This window comes from Marmota monax, unplaced genomic scaffold (genome assembly GCF_021218885.2).
Source record: "Marmota monax isolate L192 unplaced genomic scaffold, Marmota_monax_Labrador192_F-V1.1 WCK01_AAM20220418_F8-fsc00015, whole genome shotgun sequence".
Lineage (NCBI taxonomy): Eukaryota > Metazoa > Chordata > Mammalia > Rodentia > Sciuridae > Marmota > Marmota monax.
Genome location: NW_026692194.1, coordinates 839,187 through 852,564, shown reverse-complemented (window position 1 = coordinate 852,564; position 13,378 = coordinate 839,187). Strand labels below are relative to the sequence as shown.

At 38.8% G+C, this 13,378-nt stretch overlaps 1 protein-coding gene across 2 annotated transcripts in view; it reads right to left on the bottom strand.

Annotated features, from left to right (window-relative positions):
- Nucleotides 1-2,690: 2,690 nt before the first annotated feature.
- Cnrip1 (cannabinoid receptor interacting protein 1) overlaps nucleotides 2,691-13,378 on the bottom strand; it is a 33,256-nt gene continuing 22,568 nt past the window's right edge. For both annotated transcript variants that reach the window (XM_046422550.2, XM_046422552.2), the window contains one exon: nucleotides 2,691-3,670. In XM_046422550.2, the coding sequence (XP_046278506.1) occupies nucleotides 3,526-3,670 (145 nt within the window). In that variant the 3' untranslated portion in view covers nucleotides 2,691-3,525. The remainder of the gene's footprint in view (nucleotides 3,671-13,378) is intronic.

Sequence of the window (13,378 nt, the reverse complement as noted above, 5' to 3'; positions counted from 1 at the left end):
ACAACTCTACAAGATAAATATTATCATCTCTATATTGCAAATGAGAAAATAAGGCTCAGAGATATTAAGAGACTTGCCTAACATCACATAGCTAATAAGCATCTGGGCCAGGGTATGAGTGGAAGTTTTTGGGTCCAGAATCTGAACTTTTAAACACTGACCAGGCATGATATATTACTTAAGATAATGGACCATCTTCCTAAATAAATCAGAGCCCCAATTATATATATATATATATATATATATATATATATATATATATATATATATATATATATATATTTTTTTTTTTTTTTAATATCTACAGAAGCTAATGTAGTTTAGTAGAGGATTGTGTTCCTATAGTATAAGAAATGTCCCCATCTATTATATTTTGACTTTGGTTTACATATTAGATGCAACATTTTTTTGTCCTACTTCTATTAGAAAATTATTTTCCATATACTTACCTTTACCAATTACCTTCTTTCCTCTAATTATTCTGCTTTCAATTTCCAAAGAACCAGAGACCGAACACCCTACCTGTTAGAACTGTGTCTAAACTAGGAATCATGAGGCCTTGAGGGAAAACCTAAGTCTTTAGTGGATGGACTTTATGACATCTGTGACAGGGATCTTTAGTTTTGGGCATGTTTTCTGTTCTCAATGGTGACCAGATAGTTCAGATAGATGGCTAAGTGACTTCTCAACAAGCAAGGTGTCACAAAATATAAATTCAAGGGATTTCTCCAGTTCCACCTGTTCAGAAATGTTTTAGTCATCATCCTAATTAGAAGGGTGGCCTAGTTCCTCAAGCTTCTGAGTAGCCATCTGATGCTTGGAAGTAGAGAGACGTGGCTACAACTTGAATAAAAATAGCCCTTCCAGATGGCTGAGGGGCAAAGTTACAACTCAGCAGCTTGATATAGCTGAGCACTCATATTTTGGAGTGGGAGGAGAGCTGTGAGAGAAGTGGCCAGAGAAACTGGGCCTGAGTCCAATCCTAAGGAGAACAGTATATGCCAGGAGCGATCATTTAACGTGGCAGATTAGCCGTTAAGATTTCCTGTTACTTCATCTCCATCTCCTCCTCACCTCCCTTGATTCAGTCTTGCCTCAGATCTGAAGGGAAAACACATACACACATACCCTCCCTCCCACAGAGGAGTGGGAAGATAAGCCATGCAGGAGCAGGGGGTCATGAGTCCCACTAACACCCTGGGTGAGCCTGAGTATTTGCTTCACCTCTCTGTATTCCAGTTTGCTTGTCTCAGAATAATGGAGACTTCAAAAATCCTTTAAGATGTATGAGTTAGTGGATATTCAAAAAATGCTTAAAGCTTTAAATAACCTCTAATCCCAGTGGTTAGGGAGGCTGAAGCAGGAGGATCACCATTTCAAAGCCAGCTTCAGCAATTTAGCAAGGCCTTACGCAATTTAACAGAAGACTGTCTCAAAATAAAACATAAAAAAAGGATTGGGGATATGACTCAGTGGTTAAGAGCCCCTGGGTTCAATTCCTAGTACCAAAAAAAAAAAAAAAAAAAAAAAAGATATGCTTGAGCTTTGTAAAATTCTCTATTTATATATTTATATTTATTCTATATTCCACAGTTTCCCTAGCCCTGCCTTGACTCATTTCAAACCTGAAATGCAGCCTTTAGTATTTTAAAGCATGGAATATTGCAAATGTCATGATATTATTTTTACCTCTGAAAACAAATACTAAAGCTCTTGAGAGATGAGTCACTGGTTTAAAACCTTATTTCACAAATGAAAGTGTTTACAAATCAAATGCTTAAATACTGTAATAGACACAGTTCTCTCATTTTTCTACTTTCTAACTGCCCTGTATTTCTATTGAACATTCCGGAAGAAAACTGCAGCCTCTGTAAAACTTTATGTACTCTATTAAATCTCTCAAAGTCTGCTCAAAAAAAAAAAAAATGAATGTTGGTTTTAAAAATATGGCCATAAGGAATGGGTTAGTGCTTATCTTTGGCAGTTGTGATAGATGGTTATTTTTCAAAAACAAGCTAATCAAGAAATTCTTTTAACACTGCTCTCTTTTAACACCAATGCCAGGGCATGACTGTTCCCTGGTGGCAGTACAGACTCATTGCAAGCAAGCTTCTTAAAGGGGGAAAAGAATTTGATTGCCAGCCTCCCAAATTCAGTATTATAATAATCCAACTCTTCAAAACACTCCCACTTGTCTTGCACATTCTTACACAGAAGTTTTACAGGTATCAAAAACATCTCCTACCACCTTATGCAACACCATAAAATTTGTGCTGCCCAAGGGAATAGCACAATATTGTTGGAAAGCAGGATGTTACTTTTCAACAGGAAGTTTCTTTTCCTCTTCTGGAACTGTCTGAAGTGCAGGCTTTGTGCTAGGTACCCTAGTTTTTGCATACTGCTCCAGCACCATACCCTGTGGCTATGAACTGCATGGCTGACTAATGGAGAAGTGGTCCATAGGAGGAGGAATGGAGAGAGGAAAGGGTCAAGCATTTTTTGATTGTCTACCAAGTTCGTGGGCCTGTGCTTCCCTGTTAGAGCTGGAGCACTCCCATTGTACAGGTGTGCTAATTCTCCTCCAGGTACATCCCCCTTGCCCTGTAGCATACAGACCTAAGAACAGGCCCTGAAGGACAAGCCCTCCTGTTATATAGCTGTTATCCAAATTAAGAATGAAAATCAGCACATGATTTTTGATACCTTTATTAAGAAATATCAAAAGTTCATTACAGTTCCATACACAGTTTTACAAAGTTCAAGTGGGGAAATGTAGGATGCCATCAATGTGCACATTTGAACACTATGGTTGCTTGCCAGAGGGGTGACCCTACAACTCCAGTCACTGAGTTTCCCAGTGGTCCAAAGCAATGCTTTTCCCCAGTTTCCATTAGATCATAACACACTATCTTAAATTACCTGAAGGAATAACATTAGAAAGATGTCTTACATATTTGTCCTTCTGTTTTGTCATTCATTATCCCCTGAAAAAGCTGTTTCTAGGAAACACAACATCTGAGTCCCAGTTAGTGTTTTTTGTATTACATTTTCACAAAGGCTGCTTTGAAAGCTGGCAAACAACGTGTTTCACGTTACCACAGTACACACGGGAGGACCCAAGCACATTTAAAAAAACATTAACAATGAAAAAAAGAGGCAATTACTTATTTTGGAAACAAAATACCACTATCATTCAGTGGAACCCTTGAGTATAGGACATGCCTACCACTTCCACTGACCCCCACTGCATGACCGAGCACAACTGGATGCAGGAACACCAGCACACAATACAGGAAGGAGTATATTGGGGCGTGGTACATCATCTTTTATGTTTGGGGGTGCTGTATCAGAGGGGAATTACACTTTCAAGTAACCGGGGATAGTAGGTCATCAGTACCAGATGGGAAACAGCCAGGGTGCATGTGCCTTGCTTAAGGCTTGTGCTGGTTTATCTAAAAGTAGATTTCTGGAGAGACGGTCCAGCAACATCGGAAAAGAGCTGTCTTCAGAGGAAGGACTCCTTGTTCACCCACATGAGACTGCGCGTCTCGTTGGGCTTGCACTCATACTCAATGACAGAGAAGGGGCTTCCCCATTGGCAGTGGTCTCGCTTGTGGTAATTGTAGAACTTGACTTGCCACACTGTCTCGAAGGTCCCAATGTCCGTGAACTGAAGGAAGAGAAACACAACCAATAAGACCTCACACTTCGATAAGCAATGGAAGAGAGCTAATGTCACTGGCATGGTGCTTGAACATCATGCCTAATCAATCAAGTCCCTCTCGGTCTGCAGAATTTAGGCCTTTGCATTTGTGAATTATCTTCCTTTGTTACCAGAGGTATTTTCTGGAAAGCTGTCTAGCATTTGCTATCATATTGCTTTTATAAAAAATAACTTTCTAGTTTATATTGTTTTCCAAGCTCAGTTTTCTGAAAAATCATCTTAGAATCTCAGAATTGTAGAGCTTGAAGTAAAACTAAAACAAAGTTTGCAGTACCTACCAAAGAAGGAGAGCTGGAAAGAAAAGAAGGAATTATGTATACTGGCTGTCTTCTGGTTTCTACTTCAGAAGACAGTAGTACCAGATAGTATCTGTTCAGCATAGCTAAACATAAGATACATTTGTCCTTCTACCATTAGTTTCAATTCTAGGAAAATATATTTAACTTGAGGTGATAGTCACAAATATTTTATTGAAAGTATTTGACTGTTTAATTATCTGTTTTAACCATCAAATATTGACTTGTAAGTCAAGAGTCCATGCCCACATCTCAGACTTAGGGAATACTTTATTGGAAACCATAAACAATATTAGAGCATTTACTATGTACCTTGCACATATAAAATTTTGTATAAGGCATGATTCCTGCTCTTAAGGAGCTTGCATTCTACTTCCAGAAGGTAGGCCTGGAGATAGTTGCACAGAATTCTCCTAAGCCTAAGGTTGCATTTCTCTTGTAGCCAAGAAAAGGGCTCAGAATACCCTAGAGACCAGAGGCAGATGCTCAAGTGGCCTGTGGGGTTGCCTGACCCTGCTACCACCTTCTGGAGCTATTTAGGGGATTTGGCATTAAACAGTGTGATGCCTGTCGTTATTTTCTCCTCTGACCCTCCTGTCATGGGTGGGGACAGGGACTGACTTGGCAGGATTCTTAGACTAGTCAGGAGCCAGAAGACATGGAGAGAAGAAGGGCAGTGAGCAATAAGAGCCTTATGCTTTGCAACTGATACAAGAGGAGGGTGATCAGGTGCTTCCCAGATAGCTTTCCAAGATGCTCTCAAAATTATATCCTGCACCATTGCCTCATCCTGCTAATTTGGTACCAAAACAAGATCTGGGCTTTCCTTTGGGAAATTTGCTTGATGTGAAACAGTGGATGATAGACCTAGAGTCCACCAAAATCCCAGGCATGAAAATATGGTCTCTGCTTTTAGAGAGTCATGGCTAAAGAACTATTTATACGAGCGTAGCATCTTTCTTCATAATAGTCCCAGATTGGAATCAACCCAAATGTCTATGCATTCTCCTGGTGATAGGCAAGTTTGGTTATATTTATAACACGACACTCTACTCAACAATAAAAAAAGTACATGCTAATTCAGGCAACAACAGGAATGGATTTTTTTTTCTTTTCTTTCCCTTTTTATTTTTTTTTTTTTTTGGTGCTGTACTGGGATTGAACCTGAGGTGCTTTGCCACTGAGCCACATCCCCAGTCCTTTTTATTTATTTATTTATTTTGAGACAGAGTCTTATTCATTTGCTGAGACTGCCCTTGAACTTACAATCTTCCTGCCTCAGCCTTCCCAATCATTGGGGTTACAGGCCTGTGCTACTACACTTGGCAAACAGGGGTGGATCTTAAAGACATGCTGAGCAAAAATCTAGACCTTATGAACCCATCCTGAATGCTTCCATTTATTTAAAACTCCATAAAATGATAGAATAGAGTCCATACTGACAGGAAACATTCGTGGTTATCTAAGTTTTGGGATGTGCAAGAGGGAACTTTCTAGAGATGATGGAAGCATTCTATAATTTGAATTGGGGTGGTGGTTACATAGATGTATGTAGGGTCAAACTTATTGAACTGTATGCTTAAAATGGGTACATGTATTATATGTAAGCTATGCTACATTAACCAAGAAAAATAGAAATGTTCATTTTCAGTAAGCTACAGGGATTCAGATAATCCAATGATAATAATGGGAATTGAATTATATAGCCTTTTGGAATGGTAACTTCCATCAAGTCAAAGGTGTGAGTACACTTGGGTCCAGCAATTCTACCTCTTATAATTTATCTTAAGAACATCACAAAGTTGAGAGCAATGAAAAGTTAAACTATAAATAGGAGTCTTTAAGACATTTGTTAATTATGGAATGTCCAAATAATGGATACCATGTAGCAATTTTACATGTAAAATATTTAAACCTTTTCCATTATTTTGTATTGTTACATGAACTAAGCAAGTGTACTGTTAAGAATGTGTAGTATTATTCAATCTTAATCATATTTGTTGTTGTTGAAAACTGATAGAATACATTTTATTTACTCCCATGTGCTATTTTCAAAATTTAATAATTTTTATAATCAGAAAGAAAATGTTAGGGGCTGGGGATGTGGCTCAGCGGTAGCGCGCTCGCCTGACATGTTTTGCGGCCCGGGTTCGATCCTCAGCACCACATACAAACAAAGATGTTGTGTCCGCCGAAAATTAAAAAATAAATATTAAAAAAAAAGAAAGAAAGAAAATGTTAGGGCTGGGGTTGTGGCTCAGCGGCAGAGCGCTTGCCTCACACATGTGAGGCACTGGGTTCGATCCTCAGCACCACATAAAAATAAATAAAAAATAAAAATATATAAAAAGAAAATGCTAAAACCAAAATTGTATTTATGAGTTTTACCAAATAGTTACTATTCTTAGTATACAAGATTATATGAATTAATTAGTAAGAGCTACTAAAAATCTATAGATATTAGACTGGAACACAGATTAAAAAGAAAAATAGTGTAACATCTGAACAACATTCATATGTAATATTATTAGTAATTAAAGCAACAGTCTTTTACCAGTCATTTATCAACTTAGTAAAACATTTCTAAACTTCTTGCTGGAAGCAATCTAAGCATTCAACATTATGATATGAAAATAGTAGCATATCCATATGATGGACTTAAAAAGGAAATTAGGGTTATTGATGCAAGAAAATGCTTAAAACAATGTTAACAGGAAAGAGAACTGTTTATATACATGAGGCCAAATATATAAAATCAGATGCATAGAACAAAGAAAATGAAAAATACTAACTTAGCTGTGCACAGTAGCACATGCCTGTAATCCCAGAAGCTCAGAGGCTGAGGCAGGAGGATCTTGAGTTCAAAGCCAGCCTTAGCAACATAGTGAGGCCCTAAGCAACTCAGCAAGAAACTGTCTCTAATAAAATACAAAAAAGAGCTGGGTATGTGGCTCACTAGTTAAGTGCCTCTCGGTTCAATCCCTGGTAACAAACAAACAAAGAAACCTAACCTATACATATAGAAAATAATTATCTCTATCTTTTCATTCAGATTTTCCCACAGTAGGGCTGGGTATGTAGCTCAGTGATAAAATTTTTGCCTAATAGGGATGAGGCCCTGGGCTCAATCCTGATATCACCCCTCCACCCCTGTCCCCGGGCCCTCCTGCAAGAGATTTTCCTTGAAAAAAATGATACTTCTTTAATCCAGATTTTTATATGGTGAGATGGATTTATCACCCCTCAAAAATTAATACATATAAATGCCCAAATGAGAGTTTATAAATTCTACTAAGACTATGTATACTCTAATGAAAATATTACAACTTTGTTAACAATAGGGTAATGGTGATATGAATGAATTGAAATTTGATTTTATAATTCAATGACATTTAAAGGTTTAATAATAATTTTAATCAGAACAAGGGACTGCAATTTTAAATGGGACTGATGTTTAAAATTCAATAAAATTAGAATTTTATATTATAGGCTGGGCATGGTGGCACACACCTGTATTCCCAGTGGATTGGATGGCTGAGGCAGGAGGACTGCAAATTCAGAGCCAGCTTCAGCAAAATCAAGGCACTAAGCAACTCAGGGAGACCCTGTCTCTAAATAAAATACAAAATAGGGCTGGAATGTGGCTCAGTGCCCTAAGTTCAATCTCTGGTACCAAGAAAAAAATAATTTTATATTATAAAAATAACTTATAAGTTATGTATATACCTATACATATTTTTTGTGTGTTTTGGGGATACTAAGTACTGGAGATTGAACCCAGAGTTGCTCTACCACTGAGCTACATCTCCAACCATTTTTATTTTGAGACAGGGTCTCGCTGAGTTCAGGCCAACCTCAAACTTCAATCCTCCTGACTCAGCCTCCTAAATCACTGGGATTACAGTGACCCCAGCTTAAATTATATATTTTATAATGAAACATTTTATTATAAACATTTTGCAAATACCAGTTAATCTTTTAAAAAGCAGCAGTCTGAAATATGCTAGGCAAGTGAGAGAAACAATGCTGAGATCCTTTTTAAAATAAAGTTGGCTGGGAAAAAAACAAAACAATTATGACCACAGGTAAGAAAAAAACTGAAGGCACTACACTTACATCTGAAAAAAAAAAAAAAAAAACTTAAAACCAGGAAGTCTCAATCTAAAAAATACCTGTCACACAAGAAACCAAAATAGAAATACATTGACAACAATGGTCGTAGCAAAAGATGTGGGCTATTTCATTGCTTATATTTCAGTTTTGGTTTCTAGTTTATTAGCGTTAGGTTCAAGGTTATGTGAAAGTAAACTTAACTGTTGTTCACTATGGATCTGCCTTCCCCTTTCCTGTGCTTAGTTGTTCACACTTCCCGTTGACTTTCTTCCTATTTTTTCTTTTGGAGTTCTACCTCCTGGACCTCTTACTTCTTAGCTCAGAATTTCTTTTCATCTGGCAAAGAACAGATGGGGTCTCAAAAGCTGACATTCTTCTTAAAGAACAGAAGCACCTACACAGGCTCTCCACTCCCTCCTAACCCATCTGTCCCTTTCAAGGAAAATCTACCCAGGCAGCCTCCTGGGTGATGCAAATTATAATCTAGTATAGTTCTGTGCAGTTGAAGAGCATTTTTTTTAGTACTTTTTTATTTGTTATTTTTAGGTATACATGACAGTAGAGTGTATTTTGACATATGTATACAAACATGGGGTTTTACTGGTTGTGTATTCACATATGAACAAAGGAAAGTTATGTTCTATTCATTCTACTGTCTTTCCTATTCTCATCCCCCCTTCCCTTCATTCCCCTTTGTCTAATCCAATGAACTTCTTGAGTAGCATTCTTTTTTTCTTTTTTAAAAAATATTTTTCATTTTAGTTGTAAATGGACAAAATACCTTTATTTTATTTATTTTTATGTGGTGCTAAGGATTGAACCCAGTGCCTCACATGTGTAAGGCACGTGCTCCACCCCTGAGCTACAATCCCAACCTTTGAATAGCATTCTTTACATGATCTTCTGCTTATATCATTCCACCTCAATCTTGGACCTGACTTTGTTAACTTCATTTTATGAATGAAAAACAAAACAAAACAAAACAACAACAACAACAAATAGATTCAGGGAAGTTAAGAAATTTGCTTTGGGTTTAAATTCCAAAGCCACTTCATGATAAGGGCAGGTCAAGAAACTTAATTCCTAGTTAGGAGCTACTATTACTGTACCAAACTATTTACATAAGCAAAAGGGCTTTTCCTTTTTTTCTCCCTGAGAACTTACATGAATCGTCACATCTAGAATGTGTGTAGAACATTGCTATGGACAATGGGCATTGCATTTGCCATGGTGTTCTACAAGTTGCAAGTCTAGTCACCTTTTTATCTCATAACAAATGTGGAATAGAATATATCCAGTTCCAAGGAAAGGAAACTCTTTTGTAGCCCTCTATTACAATGAAGAATCAGAAGAGCTCATTTCAAATACTTTCCATGGTCTTATAACAAGTTGTCACAGAATCCTCAGAGAACTTCTTTCCATTCATTGTGTCACCCACTTCTAGACATGTAAAATTCAAAAGATCACTCAACAGCCCACTGACTTGGGACAGAACAATAACAATTATATTGATAGAAACATGATGTTGCTTTATTTTAAACAAACTGAGTATCAATACTCATCTATGATTTTTAGTGTGATGTGATCTATCAATTTCCACTGGATTTCAAACTTCTCAATTCATGTACTGCTTGGAGTTTTATTTGTGAAAATGCTTTTCATTTCTCTTACCTAAACAGATTTTTAAAAAGTTTAAAGTTTAGTCTCATGTGATTGTGCCATTTTATATTTCTCCCAGTAATATGACAGTTTCTAAACATCATCTCCAATACCTGGCATAGCCAGACCTTTTAATTTTAGCCTGTCTAGTGATTATAAAATGGCAAGAAGAAAGGAAATAAAGAGCAGAAATCAATGAACCAGCGATGAAAGAATTATAGATGGGGGGAAAAATCAATGAAGCTAAAATTTATTTGTTTTTTTTAAGAAAAAGTCCTCAAATTTGATAAACCCATAACAAAACTGAGGAAGAAAAGAAATATATTAGGAATAAAAAAAAAAAAAAGGACATTATCATTACAGATACCATAGACTTTAAATTAGGAAAATCTTAAAGTTGCTTAAAGCCTTGCTAAGTTGCTGAGGCTGACCTTAAACTGCCAATCCTCCTGCCTCAGCTTCCAGAGCTGCTGGGATTCCAGGGATGCACCACTGTGCCTGGCTCTCATTTCATTTTATGAGGCCAAAATAACCCTAATACCAAAACCTGACAAAGATACTAGAAATAAAGGAAAATTACAGACAAAAAAACAATTTCATGGACTTTTATAAAAATGTGCTTATAATTTCTATTTGCTTAAAATATTAGTAAATCAAACCCAGCAACATATAATTGGATAACATATCAGGACCAAAAAGTTTTCATCTTTGGAATTCAAGGATGGTTCAATATTTGAAAAACCGCCATATTACCTAACCAAATAAAGGAGAAAAACTATACATAAATCATGTATTGCACAACTTTATTTTAATCAATGATGGACTGCAAATATGATGGTGGTCCCATAAGATTACATTGTCTAGTTATGTAATCGTTTTCTTAGTTTAAGTATACTCCATGATGCTTGCACAATGATGAAATTGCCTAATGATGCATTTATCAGAATGTATTCCCATCATTAAGTGACACATTACTGTGATCATATCAGATGTAGAAAGGGTTTTGACAATGCAACATTAATTCTATTCTCAGCAAAGTAGAAATGGAAGGTAAGTTCTTCAACCTCATTAAAAGGCATTGAAAAAAAATCAGTAGCTAACTTCCTCCTAAATGGTAAGACATTAAGCCCCTTCCATGTAATATCAGAAATAAGGCAAGGGTATATGCTCTTACCACCCCTATTCACTCTTTATTGGAGGTCCTAGTCAGTGTCTTTAAGATAAGAGTCAGAAAAAAAAAAAAAAGGAGGGAAGTAAAATTGTCTAACTATGCCTGCAGAAAATACCAGGCAATCTAACAAAAAGCTACTATAATAAGTGCATTTAGTAAGATTTCAGGATAAAATATCAGTTTATAAAAATCACTATTTTGTAAACAAATACTAGCCATGAACGGTTGATATTATTTTGCCAATTTTATAGGTTAATATAAATACTTCCCTATTTGTATTTTTTTTTTACCAATATTGAAATCCAACTATTTTCATATATTTCTTGACCATTCATATTTATTAACCTATTTTGAGTTTTTGTTCATTTTTCTATTTTTTACACACTATGGCTATTTTTTTTTCTCACTGGTTTATAATTTTTTTTTTGGTATCAGTGATTAAACTCAGGGGTACTTGAACACTGAGCCCCATCCCCAGCTATTTTGTATTTTATTTAGAGACAGGGTCTCACTGAGTTGCTTAGTGCCTCATGGTTCCTGAGGCTGGCTTTGAACTCATGATTCTCTTGCCTCAGCCTCTCCAGTGGCTGGGATTACAGGTGTGTACCACCATGCCTACTGTTTTTTTTTTTTTTTTTTTTTTTTTAATATCAAGGTCATACTCTTGCCAAATACTAAACCAAAGAGCTGGCATGTTAACTGACATTTTTGGGCATGCATGCATAAGGCTACCTCCCTTCATCACACACTCAACCTCACAACAACCTCATATCTCTCCCTGCCTTATACCTCCAAACACTCACCAGTTTCCCACTACAGGGGGCCAATACAAAGGAATATGATATTTGTGCGGACAGAATTTCTACCTGGACTCTCTTCTAGGAAGCACTAAATAGGGGAATTGGTCACATTAAAACACAAGTCAAGAGTTGGTCTCCTGGTAGGGGGGGTGAGGCACAGACACCCGAGTCTCCTCAATTTGTCGTCGAGCCAGAGGGGAGGAGCCGGGCAGCCGCCAGCGCCCGGAGCAGGCCTAGTGGCTCGCCAGCGTGGTAACCACGTGACCCCAATTGGAGAGGGGGCGGAGCGGAGCCGCCACCCGCACCCGCAAGGTGGGCAGACCCGCGACCCAGTGGTACATGGGCATGGTAGGAGGGGCAGGGCAGAGCCGCCGTTCGCGCTTGCAAGGTAAACAGACCTGTGACAGTCTGGCGGGTCAGGCCCAGTGGCCTGCCAGTGTGGTACACACGTCACCCCAACTGGAGTAGGGGCAGAGCAGATCCTTCTCCCACGCCCGGATCAGGCCCTGCCGGTGTGGTGGCCACGTGACCCCAATTGGAGTGGGGGCGGAGCGGAACCGCCACCTGTGCCCGCAGGGTGAGCAGACCTGTGACCAACCTGCAGATCAGGCCCAGGGGTCCGCAGGCGTGGTAGGAGGGGCAGGGCAGATCCGCCGCCCGCGCCTCCAAGGTAGGCAGACCTGCGACAGACCGGCGGATCAGGCCCAGGAGCCTGCCGGTGTGGTACACACACCACCCTAATTGGAGTAGGGGCAGAGCAGAGTCGCTGCCCGTGCCAGGAACAGGCCCAGCGTCCTGCAGGCGGGGTAGTCACGACACCCCAATTGGAGTAGGGGCAGAGCAGAGCCTCCACCCGTGCCCGAAAGGTGGGCAGATCTGCGACCGACCAGCGGGACAGGCCCAGTGGCCTGCCGGTACGACAGACACGTCACCCCAATTGGAGTAGGGGCAGAACAGAGCCGCCGCCAGCGCCCAGAACAGGCCCAGTGACCTGCCGGCGTGGTAGCCACGACACCCCAATTGGAATAAGGAGAGAGCAGAGCCGCCGCCCGCGCCTGCAGGAAAGATACGCAAGCAGTATGAAAAGACAAGGAAAGAAAGGACCACAAGCAATGCAGGTCAACGCAACTTTAGAAGAGGTAACAGCTGCAGCAGATGGAATGTCAGATAAAGAATTCAGGATATACATGCTTCAGATGATCTGGAGTATCAAGGAAGACATTAAACAGCAAAATCAGACAATGAAAGATCACTTCGACAATGAATTACGCAAACAAATCCAGGAAGCAAAGGATCAACTATACAGGGAGATAGAGGTTATAAAAAACAAACAAACAGAAATCCTAGAAATGCAGGAAGCAATAAACCAACTTAAAAACTCAATGGAGAATACTATCAGCAGAGTAGAACACTTAGAAGATAGAACATCAGACAATGAAGACAAAGTATTTCAACTGGAAAAGAACATAGACAGCTCAGCAAGACTGTTAAGAAACCATGAGCAGAACATCCAAGAAACATGGGATAACATTAAGAGACCAAACTTAAGAGTCATTGGGATACAGGAAGGTACAGAGCTCCAAACCAAAGGAATGAGCAGTCTATTCAATGAAAT